General features: G+C 44.2%; 1 protein-coding gene across 1 annotated transcript in view; it reads right to left on the minus strand.

Moving 5' to 3' along the window:
* LOC124038763 (protein shisa-9B-like) overlaps positions 1 to 11,694 on the minus strand; it is an 81,269-nt gene extending 69,575 nt beyond the window's left edge. The window contains exons 1-2 of the mRNA XM_046354834.1: positions 10,845 to 11,694; positions 9,906 to 10,012 (exon numbers count right to left, since the gene is read on the minus strand). Coding sequence (XP_046210790.1) covers positions 9,906 to 10,012; positions 10,845 to 11,362 — 625 coding nt within the window. The 5' untranslated portion in view covers positions 11,363 to 11,694. The remainder of the gene's footprint in view (positions 1 to 9,905; positions 10,013 to 10,844) is intronic.
* Between the last annotated feature and the right edge of the window lie 741 nt (positions 11,695 to 12,435).

Here is a 12,435-nt window from a genome sequence, read left to right on the forward strand (position 1 = left end):
GTAAAACATGTTTCCTGGCAGGTATTATCATCATACACGACTGATGAAAGAAACAACTTGTTCATAAAAAACATCAATCAAAAAGGTCCCACTTCAAAACAAAGTAAAGCATAAACTTACAAATAATCCCTACAATCAATGCTTCTCAAATCCATCGCAAGCTAATTATAAAAGTCTGACAAAACCAAACCCCAGAAAGCAGCAGGATTCAGTATGTGTAAACAGCAATCCTAAATAGATAGACCAGATCAGACCAGTTCAGCAGTAGACCTGTGAATGTGTCCAGCTCCGTGATGCACTTCTCACAGCCACCACATATCCCAGTTCCCCTGGCAGGGCCAGAGCCCAGGAGGCAGACAGGGAGATGTCCCCCGCCTAGAGACTTGCTGGCAGCAAGGGTCCAACTCTCCATAGAGAGGTGCCTTAAGAGAGAGGGAAGGTGGTGGTACATCACAAAATGTGCTCTCAGTTGCCAGTAATATGACATTGCTGGTGGCGCTAGTCAGTTAGCCAAGCGAATCTGCTGCCTGCCCCAAGGGCATGTCCTGAGGGAGTGTGTGTGTGTAAGGTTATTGCCTTGGGACATGACTGATCTGTTGCTGTGGGCACCCCACCCAAAACAGCCTGTTCGCTCTCTCAGCCAAACATCTCCGTCCGTGTACAGAGAGATTGTACCATAATTCGCAGGAGGTTCTGTTGGGTCAGAGATTTGAACCAACATGAAAACTCTGTATAGCCTTTCTTCACAATACAATTTTACAATGCCAACCTACATACAGAGGCGTTTATCAACGTAATGTAATTTTAAAGAAAGAATATTCAAATGGAATTTTCTCAGTGAAAATATGATGAAACCTCTAACAATACAAGAGACTACAGGGGATTTCCTACTGTGTAGCACAGCCACATGTTAGGGCAACTAAATACTAACTCTGGCACATGTTTGGGAAGCTAAATACTACTGCATAGCCACATACAGATGCTAAATAGTGTTAGAATGACTCTCTCAAATGTTCCTCCCTTCATTACAATATATTTTTTGACAGAGGAGAAAAATGTGTATTTTGTTATCAAGACAAGTGTATTTTTCAGTATGAGCTATATCGATGTATTCCATATGCATCATAACACCGAGTCTCAATCAATAACAATTTCCCTCCTTAAGTATTAGTATCAGGTGACGTAGCTGTCAACATTACAACTTAAGACATTTCAAATCAGAGGACATCTGGAAAAAATAATTCCCTTTAGCAGATTAAACACATAATCCTAATGTTTGTGAACATCTTAATGAAATCAAATAAATTAAACTGTACAATATGATACTCACTGTAACATTTACTTAAAATTCTATGGATGCCCACCTACTCAAAAGACACTAAAGGAGGAATGCTCATATTTTTATCCCCATGTATCATAATGATATAGATGTAGAGTAGATGGGCGTAGTAATACAGTACATGACCAAAAGTATGTGGACACCTGCTCATCGAACATCTCATTCCAAAATCATGGGCATTAATATGAGTTGGTCCATAACAGCCTATAACAGCCTCCACTCTTTTGGGAATGCTTTCCACTAGATGTTGGAGCATTGCTGTTGGGACTGGCTTCCATTCAGCCACAAGGGCATTAGTGAGGTCGAGCACTGATGTTGGGCGATTAGGCCTGTTCGATGGGGTTGAGGTCAGGGCTCTGTGCAGGCCAGTTAAGTTCTTCCACACCGATCTCTAAGAACCATTTCTGTATGGACCTCACTTTGTGCACGGAGGCATTGTCATGCTGAAACAGGAAAGGGTCATCCCCAAACTGTTGCCACAAAGTTGCAAGCACAGAATCATCTAGAATGTCATTGTATGCTGTAGCGTTAAGATTTCCCTTCAATGGAACCATAAAAATACAGCCCCAGACCATTATTCCTCCTCCACCAAACTTTACAGATGGCACTATGCATTTGGGAAGGTAGCGTTCTCCTGGCATCCACCAAACCCAGCTTTGTCCATCGGACTGCCAGATGGTGAAGCGTGATTCATCACAACAGAGAACGCGTTTCCACTGCTCCAGAGTCCAATGATGGCGAACTTTACACCACTCCAGCTGATGCTTGTCATTGCACATGGTGATCTTAGGCTTGCGTGCGGTTGTTCGACCATGGAAACCCATTTCATGAAGCTCCTGATAAACAGTTATTGTGCTGACGTTGCTGCCACAGGCCATAGTGGAGTTTGGAGTGTGACTGTTTGAGGTTGTGGACAGGTGTCTTTTATACTGATAACAAGTTCAAACAGGTGCCATTAATACAGGTAACGAGTGGAGGACAGAGGAGCCTCTTAAAGAAGAAGTTACAGGTCTGTGAGAGCCAGAAATCTTGCTTGTTTGTAGGTGACCAAATACTTGTTTTCCACCATAATTTGCAAATAAATTAATTTAAAATCCTACAATGTGATTTTCTGGATTTTTTTTCTCATTTTGTCTGTCATAGTTGAAGTGTACCTATGATGAAAATTACAGGCCTCTCATCTTTTTAAGTGGGAGAACTTGCACAATTGGTGGCTGACTAAATACTTTTTTGCCCCACTGTACATGTAAACATTATTAGAATGGCATTGTATAAAGTGACTAGTGATCCATTTATTAAAGTGGCCAGTGATTGGGTCTCGATGTAGGCAGCAGCCTCTCTGAGTTAGTGATTGCTGTTTAGCAGTCTGATGGCCTTGAGATAGAAGCTGGTTCTCAATCGCTTGGTCCCAGCTTTGATGCACCTGTACTGACCTTGACCTCTGGATGGTAGTGGTGAACAGACAGTGGCTCGGTGGTTGATGTCTTTGATGATCTTTTTGGCCTTCCTGTGACATCGGGTGTAGTAGGTGTCATGGAGGGCAGGTAGTTTGCCCCCAGTGATGTGTTGTGCAGACCGCACCACCCTCTGGAGATCCTTGTGGTTGAGGGCAGTGCAGTTGCCGTACCAGGCGGTGATACAGCCCAACAGGATGCTCTGGATTGTGCATCTGTAAAAGTTTGTCGGGATGTTGGGTGACAAACCAAATTTCTTCAGCCTCCTGAGGTTGAAGAGGCGCTGTTGCGCCTTCTTCACCACACTATCTGTGTGGGTGGACCATTTGTGTGGGTGTACCATAGGCGGGTTCCTCTGCTGTTTCCTAAAGTCCATGGTCCTCTCCTTTGTTTTGTTGACGTTGATTTCCTGACACCACACTCCGAGTGTCCTCACCTCCTCCCTGTAGGCTGCGTCGTCGTTGTTGGAAATAAAGCCCACTACTGTTGTGTCGTCTGCAAACTTGATGATTGAGTTGGAGGCATGCATGGCCACGCAGTCGTGGGTGAACAGGGAGTACAGGAGAGGGCTCAGAACGCACCTTTGTGAGGCCCCAGTGTTGAGGTTCAGCGAAGTGGAGTTGTGGTTTCCTACCTTCACCACCTGGGGGCAGCCCGTCAGAAAGTTAAGGACCCAATTGCACAGGGCGGAGTTGAGGCCCAGGGCCTTCAGCTTGATGATGAGCTTGGAGGGTACTATGGTGTTGAATATTGAGCTGTAGTCAATGAACAGCATTCTTACATAGGTATTCCTTTTGTCCAGATGGAATAGGGCAGTGTGCAGTGTGATGGTGATTGTGTTGTCTGTGGACCTGTTGGGGCGGTATGCAAACTAAAGTGGGTCTAGGGTGGCCGGTACGGTGGAGGTGATATGATCCTTGACTAGTCTCTCAAAGCACTTCATGATGACAGAAGTGAGTGCTACGGGGCGATAGTCATTTGGTTCAATTATCTTTTCCTTCTTGGGTACAGGAACAATGGTAGCAATCTTGAAGCATGTGGGGACAGCAGACTGGAATAGGGAGCGATTAAATATGTCCATAAACACACCAGCCAGCTGGTCTGCGCATGCTCTGATGACATGGCAGATGATGCCGTCTGGGCCAGCAGCCTTTTGAAGGTTAAAACACTTCAAATGTTTTACTCATGTCAGCCACAGAGAGAGGGGAGGTGGCACTGTATTATCAAAGCGGGCAAAGAAGGTGTTTAGTTTGTCTGGAAGCGTGATGTCGGTGTCCGTGACGTGGCTGGTTTTCTTTTTGTAGTCTGTGAATTCCTGTAGACTCTGCCACATACTTATCGTGTCTGAGCCGTTGAATTGCGACTCCACCTTGTCCCTGTACTGGCATTTCGCTTGTTTGATTGCCTTGCAGAGGGAATTTTAATTTAATTTTACCTTTATTTAACCAGGCAAGTCAGTTAAGAACAAATTCTTATTTTCAATGACGGCCTGGGAACAGTGGGTTAACTGCCTGTTCAGGGGCAGAACGACAGATTTGTACCTTGTCAGCTCGGGGGTTTGAACTCGCAACCTTCCGGTTACTAGTCCAACGCTCTAACCAATAGGCTACACTGTTTATATTCAGTCATATTCTCAGACTTCTTTCCATGGTTAAATGCGGTGGATCGTGCTCTCAGTTTTGCACGAATGCCGCCATCCATCCACGGTTTCTGGTTAGGGTAGGTTTTAATAGTCACAGTGGGTACAACATCTCCAATGCACTTCTTTATAAAACGCACTCACTCAGTCAGCGGATAGGTTGATGTTGTTCTCTGAGGCTGACCGGAACATATTCCAGTGCGTGTGATCAATATATATAGTGTATAAATGTCTGATGACTCGCTACCTTGAAGACATGATAGGCTATTCACTTGCACTCAGTTCGACCCAATCCACACACACAAGTAATTACCTGTACAGCATTTGATTTGAGTCTATGGCTGTAAATGAACCGATTAGTATTCCCCAGGGTGGTGCAAGGAGAGAGGGAAGTCTGCTGATTATACCCTACTTAGATACAGACTCCTTACAGCTTATTTTATTATAACACCATGACAACAAGATGGACAATTATACATATGAACCGAGTCATACATTAAGGCCAAGTAATCAGTCAGATGGAGGACAATCAGGACATACATGGGACCTTCATGATAAATATCCTTAGATAGATCTCTGAAAGCATTTCAACAGTTTGGCTATTCTACTTCCCTTACTCAACTTTGTCACTTCTGTTTTCTCGCTTTTCTACTTGACTTCTATTTCTTCCAAGGAGCAGTGAGTCCCAACCTCCCCGTGTGTCTGAATGAGCTGATTACTGTGTCTAGTCAATCAGATCCATCTGATGAGGCTGGGAGGCCCACAGCCCTAATGAACAAGGCCTAATCGATCTCCGGTGCTGCTGAGAGGACCCACATTAGGGTAATTAGCCTAAGCAAGGGCACAGGAACGAGGCCCGGGAGGAGCGCGTCTGGGCCTGGGTCAGGCTGTAGATTCAAAAACATTATGAAACTCTTTGGAGGCCAATGGATTAAAAAAACATTTTGAAACTCTTAGGAGGACAATGGAATTTCATGTTATAATTATATTTTTTATTGATTATGTTTTTTGCCTATTATAAATAATTATTTTGATGTGAACTCTTATTGTCCTCCCTAGAGTCCCTGAATATTTGTTTTATCCTTAGCTTGCTCCTGTTCCTGCACCTTGATTGGAAAATTACAATGTTCTTTCTTTTCATTTGCTTTGTGCCTCTCTGTGGCTGGTTCCTGGATGCCTGTTTGTTGCCGCTTCCTGGATGCCTGTCTGTGGCCGCTTCCTGGATGCCTGTCTGTGGCCGCTTCCTAGATGCCTTTCTGTGGCCGCTTCCTGGATGCCTGTCTGTGGCCGCTTCCTGGATGCCTGTCTGTGGCCGCTTCCTGGATGCCTGTCTGTGAAGGGGTCAGGATGGAAGAGTTGCAGATAAGAACTGACACGAGTCTTCGGTGACGGGTGACTTAGAGGTCAGGGTGAAGTTGTACCTCTCAGCAAAAGTCTGATCTGATAAACCAAGCAGTAGCGTTACATTTTAGACACACTCGCACCCCCACTTGCACACATACACCACACACGTACGCAAACACGCAACACACACACACACACCACTGCAGGTGATCCATTTTGGCATAATTAATAAACAGTAGATGAGGTTAGAGTCATTCTAGAGTGGAGATTGTTTTGCAGACAGAGTCTGTCTTCATGCTGTGTGGTCTCCAAGCAATTACCTATTAAATATAATAAGTGCTTAATGCATATCTGGAGATGTATAGCGGAAGATTATAACTGCTAGGCAGGTAATTATCTTTGTGAACATGAGTTGTGAATACAGATCACTGTCTCAGTCAGCCAATGGATGGAAAGCCTACCCCGCCCTCTTTCTAGGGCTCTCAATAATACATTTCTATCCTCTGTTTCTCTCAATGTCCCACCTCAAGAGTTCAGGTTGATTGACAATATGACAAAACTAAAGCCTTTTTCTTTGCAATCCTACCAGAAGCAGCAGTGGTTTCATATAGTTGGTATGACACTTTGCCCTTCGCAGATGTAAACGAGGTTACATTCTGCCTACAGTATGTCAACTTTTGTCACTCAAAATATATTTAACTGTTGACATTGTCAAAGAGGATCAGTGCAGTCTTGACATGTCATCCTCTCTCCCTTTCTCTCTCTCTCCCTTTCTCTCTCTCTCCCTCTCGCCTTCTCTGTGTCTCTCTCCCACTTTATTTCCACCTCTCACTCCGTCTTTGATGCTGAAGACACAGGATTTTGAGTTCTTTAAGAATTCTAAAAAAGTATTCAGTTTTGAGATTACATTCAATTGTGATCACCAGCCCAGCAGGGGATAGGAGGGCTGCTTGGTTCAGGGGATATGAAGGCTGCTTGGTTCAGGGGATAGGAGGGCTGCTTGGTTCAGGGGATATGAAGGCTGCTTGGTTCAGGGGATAGGAGGGCTGCTTGGTTCAGGGGATATGAAGGCTGCTTGGTTCAGGGGATATGAAGGCTGCTTGGTTCAGGGGATATGAAGGCTGCTTGGTTCAGGGGATATGAAGGCTGCTTGGTTCAGGGGATAGGAGGGCTGCTTGGTTCAGGGGATATGAGGGCTGCTTGGTTCAGGGGATATGAGGGCTGCTTGGTTCAGGGGATAGGAGGGCTGCTTGGTTCAGGGGACAGGAGGGCTGCTTGGTTCAGGGGACAGGAGGGCTGCTTTGTTCAGGGGACAGGAGGGCTGCTTGGTTCAGGGGATAGGAGGGCTGCTTGGTTCAGGGGATAGGAGGGCTGCTTGGTTCAGGGGATAGGAGGGCTGCTTGTTTCAGGGGATAGGAGGGCTGCTTGTTTCAGGATTAAACTGTAGCAGAGGCCCCAGTCTTCATGGGGTATAACATAATGAGATCTGAGCTCTGACGTATTAGCTACTTGTTGATGTGTTCTGTGAGACATCTCACATGTGCGATACATGGTAAATGTTTTTTACACATTAAAACATCCCACATGCTGTCAAAACAAAACAATGTTAGGAACAAAACTCTTGTTCTAGTCTTGTCTTAAACTTATACTAAGAGGTGCTTGGAGAAAATTATTGGGGGAGAAAGTAGCTAATCCCAAGCTGTTATCCGCCATTGCCCTGTAGAAACAGGGATTGTTATGAGTATCAGCCATACAAACTGCCCTGGGCATTTTTCTCCAAAGCTGGGTGAGGACACCTAAGATGGGATCTATTGATGTTTGCCAGTAACAGGGCAATCTGGCCATAAGCTATAATCAATAGATGGTCTGCTCTAAAAATAGAATGTGATCAACAAGAGACGTACACAGTCGAACTTTGAACAGTAGTGTGTTTCACCTCAATCGGCATCTCACAAGATTTAGCTTCTCCCTTTAATTTATCTTCAAGACAAATACTGTAATACATCCACACTCCACATGAACCGCACCACTTTTACCCCCCACCCCATCATCCCTCCATCCATACCTCTTTCTATGATAAATCCGTCTCATGGCTGATAGAGACCTCTAAACCAATTTGGGGCCTCTCTGGGGATCTAATCAGATCACAGGGGTTAATAACATGCCACATGGTTACCCACAAGCCCTAAGACTAAATGGTTCAGGGAGCAGGGTTCCACATTGCTAATAATCACTATTTCCCCAGCCAGGACTCCCAGGTATTGAGTGGAGCTGTCACGTTCTGACCTTTATTTCCTTTGTTTTGTATTTATTTAGTATGGTCAGGGCATGAGTTGGGTGGGCAGTCTGTGTTTGTTTTTCTAGGTTTTGGGTATTTCTATGTTTCGGCCTAGTATGGTTCTCAATCAGAGGCAGGTGTCATTAGTTGTCTCTGATTGAGAATCATACTTAGGTAGCCTGGGTTTCACTGTGTGTTTGTGGGTGATTGTTCCTGTCTCTGTGTTTGCACCAGATAGGACTGTTTTTGGTTTTCCACATTTATTGTTTTGTTAGTTATTTCATGTCTAGTTCCTTTATTAAAGAACATGAATAACCATCATGCTGCATTTTGGTCCGCTTCTCCTTCACCACAGGAAAACCCTTACATGAGCACACCTCCACCCTCCTCTCTTTTGCCCTCAGAATAGCCCCATGGACTCTACAGGGTGTCAAATGCGTTCCACAGAAATGCTGGCCCATGTTGACTCCAATACTTCCCACAGTTGAGTCAAGTTGGCTGGATGTCCTTTGGGTGGTGGACCATTCTTGATATATCCGGGAAACTGTTCAAAGTGAAAATCCCAGCAGCGTTGCAGTTCTTAACAAACTTACTACCATACCCTGTTCAAAGGCACTTCAATCTGTTGTCTTGCCCGTTCACCCTCTAAATGGCACATACACACAATCCATGTCTCAATTGTCTCAAGGCTTAAAAATCCTTCTTTAACCTGTCTCCTCCCCTTCATCTACACTGATTGAAGTGGATTTAACAACTTACATCAACAACTGATTATAGCTTTCACATTGATTCACCTGTTCAGTCTATGTCATGGAAAGAGTAGGAGTTCCTAATGTTTTATACACTCAGTGTACAGCCATTTTTTAACCAGGAAATATCCCTTGAGGCTGAAACTTTCATTGCCAGGTAGACCTGGTACATCTGCCTCTTCGAAGCATCAGTGGCAGTTATTTATAGATATAAATCGATGACAGCAGAAACTAGCACCCCAGAAGACAGAGACAAAGGGCCCTACTTTAAAGTGATTAGAAGGAGAGCTGTTAGGAGCCCAGTACCGTCACACCGGATGATAAGGTGTGTCAGTCTGATTGTGTTTGATAGAATCAAGAAAATAGGACAAATTCCACTAACAACAGCACTGTCAGCTACACACATGGTCTCAGTCAGTATGTCTTAAAATACATCCTTTCAAGTAGGAGGGGGCTTAGATGTGCCACTTGCTTTGTGCTGGGATCATTTTTTAACTTTTAGGTAGAAACACATCCAGTCACAAACTGGGGTGATATAATCATACTGGAATCAGAATCAGTAGTACAGCAGCATGAGATGTGTATTAAATACTCCAGATTAAGACTATTCTGGGTTTCTGAGTTGGTTGATCTGTGTTAAAATACAAAGCCCATAACTGTGGTTGCAGCCCACAGGACGCAACAGAAATAGATGCCATTCACACTGCTGTGTTGTTCTCTCTCCTCTTCTCTCTCTCTCTCTTTTATTTATCTCTCTCCCCTCCTTTTTACACATCTTGAATCATGTAGGCATGGGACAAAAATAAAAGTGAATTATCACTGGCTTTACAAAGCAGAAAGCAGTTTGTTTCCCTCCACATGAATACATCTAAGATTATAAAATGAATGCCACATTTGAAACAAATAAACCTGGCTTTGATACAAGGGCTACAACCTATACCGTTACAGAGACCACATGCTTAATTGAGAGTCTGTGTACAATATGCAACCTGCCCACATTATGTTTGCTATTGTCTGTTTGGGGCCTCCATGACCAACCCTTCAGTCCACAACCATAACACCAAAAACCTCTGCCTATAGGGGCCGAAAGTGTGAAACTTACGGAGGTTGTTGACCCTTGTGTCATAGTTCTGTGCGTGCATGGCGAGGGTGTCCTCCACGTGGAACTGCTCACCCGGACAACTGACCGGTAACACACTCTGGACAGCCCTGTGTGAGAAAGATAGAAAGAGAGAGAGAGATTGCCATTTATCCAGATGTAAGAAATAGCCAGACAGACAACGAAAAATATGTCCTATGAAGAACAGTGCATAACGCTTGATTTCAACGCTGCACAGTTGTGTGCACAGGGCACCTAGTTCAAGATGATCACATAATATAAAATATTGCATCCCTGCTTCCATATAAAGCAACATTTTCATATGATTTTTTACATGTAACTGTTTGATTGAGTGAGCGGGTTCCACATTAATTAGAAAAATATAAAACTCAGTGAATAAGTAAGACATTTTCATAAAGAAGACGAATAGGACCTATTGATTCATTGTTAGAGAAAGGTCTCCAAATAAAGGAATAGCCTGCGCATGTTGCGGAGCGGAGAGCATGTGGCTATCCACTGCAAGAGACACACGCCCCCGCGCTCTCTGCGAATGAATCAGGCAAGCAGCCCACACAGGTGATGACATTATGCAATCTAGTCCAATTAATAAACTGTCGATGACAGCTACTTTTTACCCATTGAAGAAGCGTGTATTGTGCGCGTAAAAGTCATTGATTGGTTTATATGTATTATAATGTTAACAAAAAACAAGTTTAGATGATATCCTAGCTTTCTTATTTCAGCGACAACGCTATTAGAATGAGTTAGCCTATCGTAGTTTGCAAATATAAACCTGGCAAGCGTGAGGCTAGAACCCAAGAGTCAAATATTATTGTGGCGCGCGCTCTAGCCTACATGTGAGCACCAAGCAAGCTCCTTGAAAACATGCACAACAAAGAAGATCGCGGCACGCTCAACGGTAGCAGGACCCCAGAAACCCACCTAGTCATATTCTCTCTCTGGGGTCGGTGCGCCTTTTCCAGGCCGAGTTTGGTGAATATCCCAACAAGTGCCATGATAGCCACTACTCCACAGATGATATACACGATTAAATTAGTTTTATCTTTGGTGGGGTCGTGCCGAATGTCGTTTTTCTTAAACGGGGTTTGACCTGTCATCATCCACACCGGAGTGTCGTAGTTTTTACAGGTGCTCTGATCCAACCGCGAGGTCTTGTAGGAGCAGCAGAATCGAAAGCCACAGGTGCCGCAGCAGTACAGATAATCGCCCGTTTTACAAACGAACGGCGGGTCCCACTGGCCCATCACATCGTAATACCCCCGGCACCTGTCCTCCGTGTGCGGGGGCTCCGAGAAGCTTGCACCCTCGTCCTCCCTGGATCCGTTGCACGTCGTCATCATGACAAAGCCCTCCATTTGTCCTGGTTCTCCGTCCGCCTTGCAGACCAGCGCCATAACTTTGACCAACAAGTAACCCAGTATAAAGTATTTGCCCCTCATTGTGCTGTCCTTCCACCCCTTCCTTTCAGCTTCTCTAGCGCATGTAAGAAGAGACTCGAAGAAGAAGAGCGCACAGTCTTGGTATTATAAAAGTCCAGAAACATATATCCAATTTAGAGAACACTACCATCCGTGTTGGTGAGAGTTTTCATGAATGTTCTCGTCATCCATGAAGGTATAGAAAATCATTCGGTTATTTTTTCAAAATAAATCGTTGAATGTAATATAGATTATTGTCCTCCTCAGAATTGTTCCTCAGAGCACAATCTCTCTACAGGTGTTCTTAGAAAAGTATCTCCATGACGTTATCAAAACTAGGCTACTTCAATTTTCAAACCCATCAGCGCGGTTGCAGGCATGGGAGTCGGTGGAGATAGAACTGCACAAGCTATTTGAGCGCGGGTGAGCAAATCAGACCTGAGATGGGAGAGAGCATGGTGCGCAAAGCGAGTAGGGGAGGAGGCATTCCGACGAAGAGAGAGAGATTCATATATTGTTAAACAATGACGGTGAATCTGTGACAGCCCAAAACGCACATGAGGAAATATGGGGCGAGTTGTGCGGCCGAGCAATTCATTTTTTTCTCATAATTTGTGCACGGACAAAATATGGTCACGGATGCAGACATTCCGGTTATGGTAACTTCCAAATGAGATTAGAGAGAGCGTTATAGGGTGGTTGTTTTTGCCAGCATGAGTAGCATAGGCTACACAAGAAAAAAAATGGGTAGGCTAATGAAATTAAGTTGAGTATATACTTCTATTCACTGGACTGAATAATGGTCCACACATACAATGGTGTCGTTCCAAGCACAGTGTCATCATACCCAGAGACGTTTTTATATTCATCACTAAATGCTATTTTCTATGCCTGAAAAAAGTTCTGCCGATGTAGTCTTTTTCCTTTAGGAATTAATTCCCTTATATTATATGTAATGCATATTTACCATATGCTATCACATTCCACGCAATGTCTTAAACCTGATTAAAGCTCACCTCATCTTTAAAAAAATACTGTGCAGAAACATGGATAGGTCTATATTAGGGCAAATTAGCGTCTTTCTGGTCGAGCTG

The sequence above is a fragment of the Oncorhynchus gorbuscha genome, linkage group LG06, assembly GCF_021184085.1.
Source record: "Oncorhynchus gorbuscha isolate QuinsamMale2020 ecotype Even-year linkage group LG06, OgorEven_v1.0, whole genome shotgun sequence".
Lineage (NCBI taxonomy): Eukaryota > Metazoa > Chordata > Actinopteri > Salmoniformes > Salmonidae > Oncorhynchus > Oncorhynchus gorbuscha.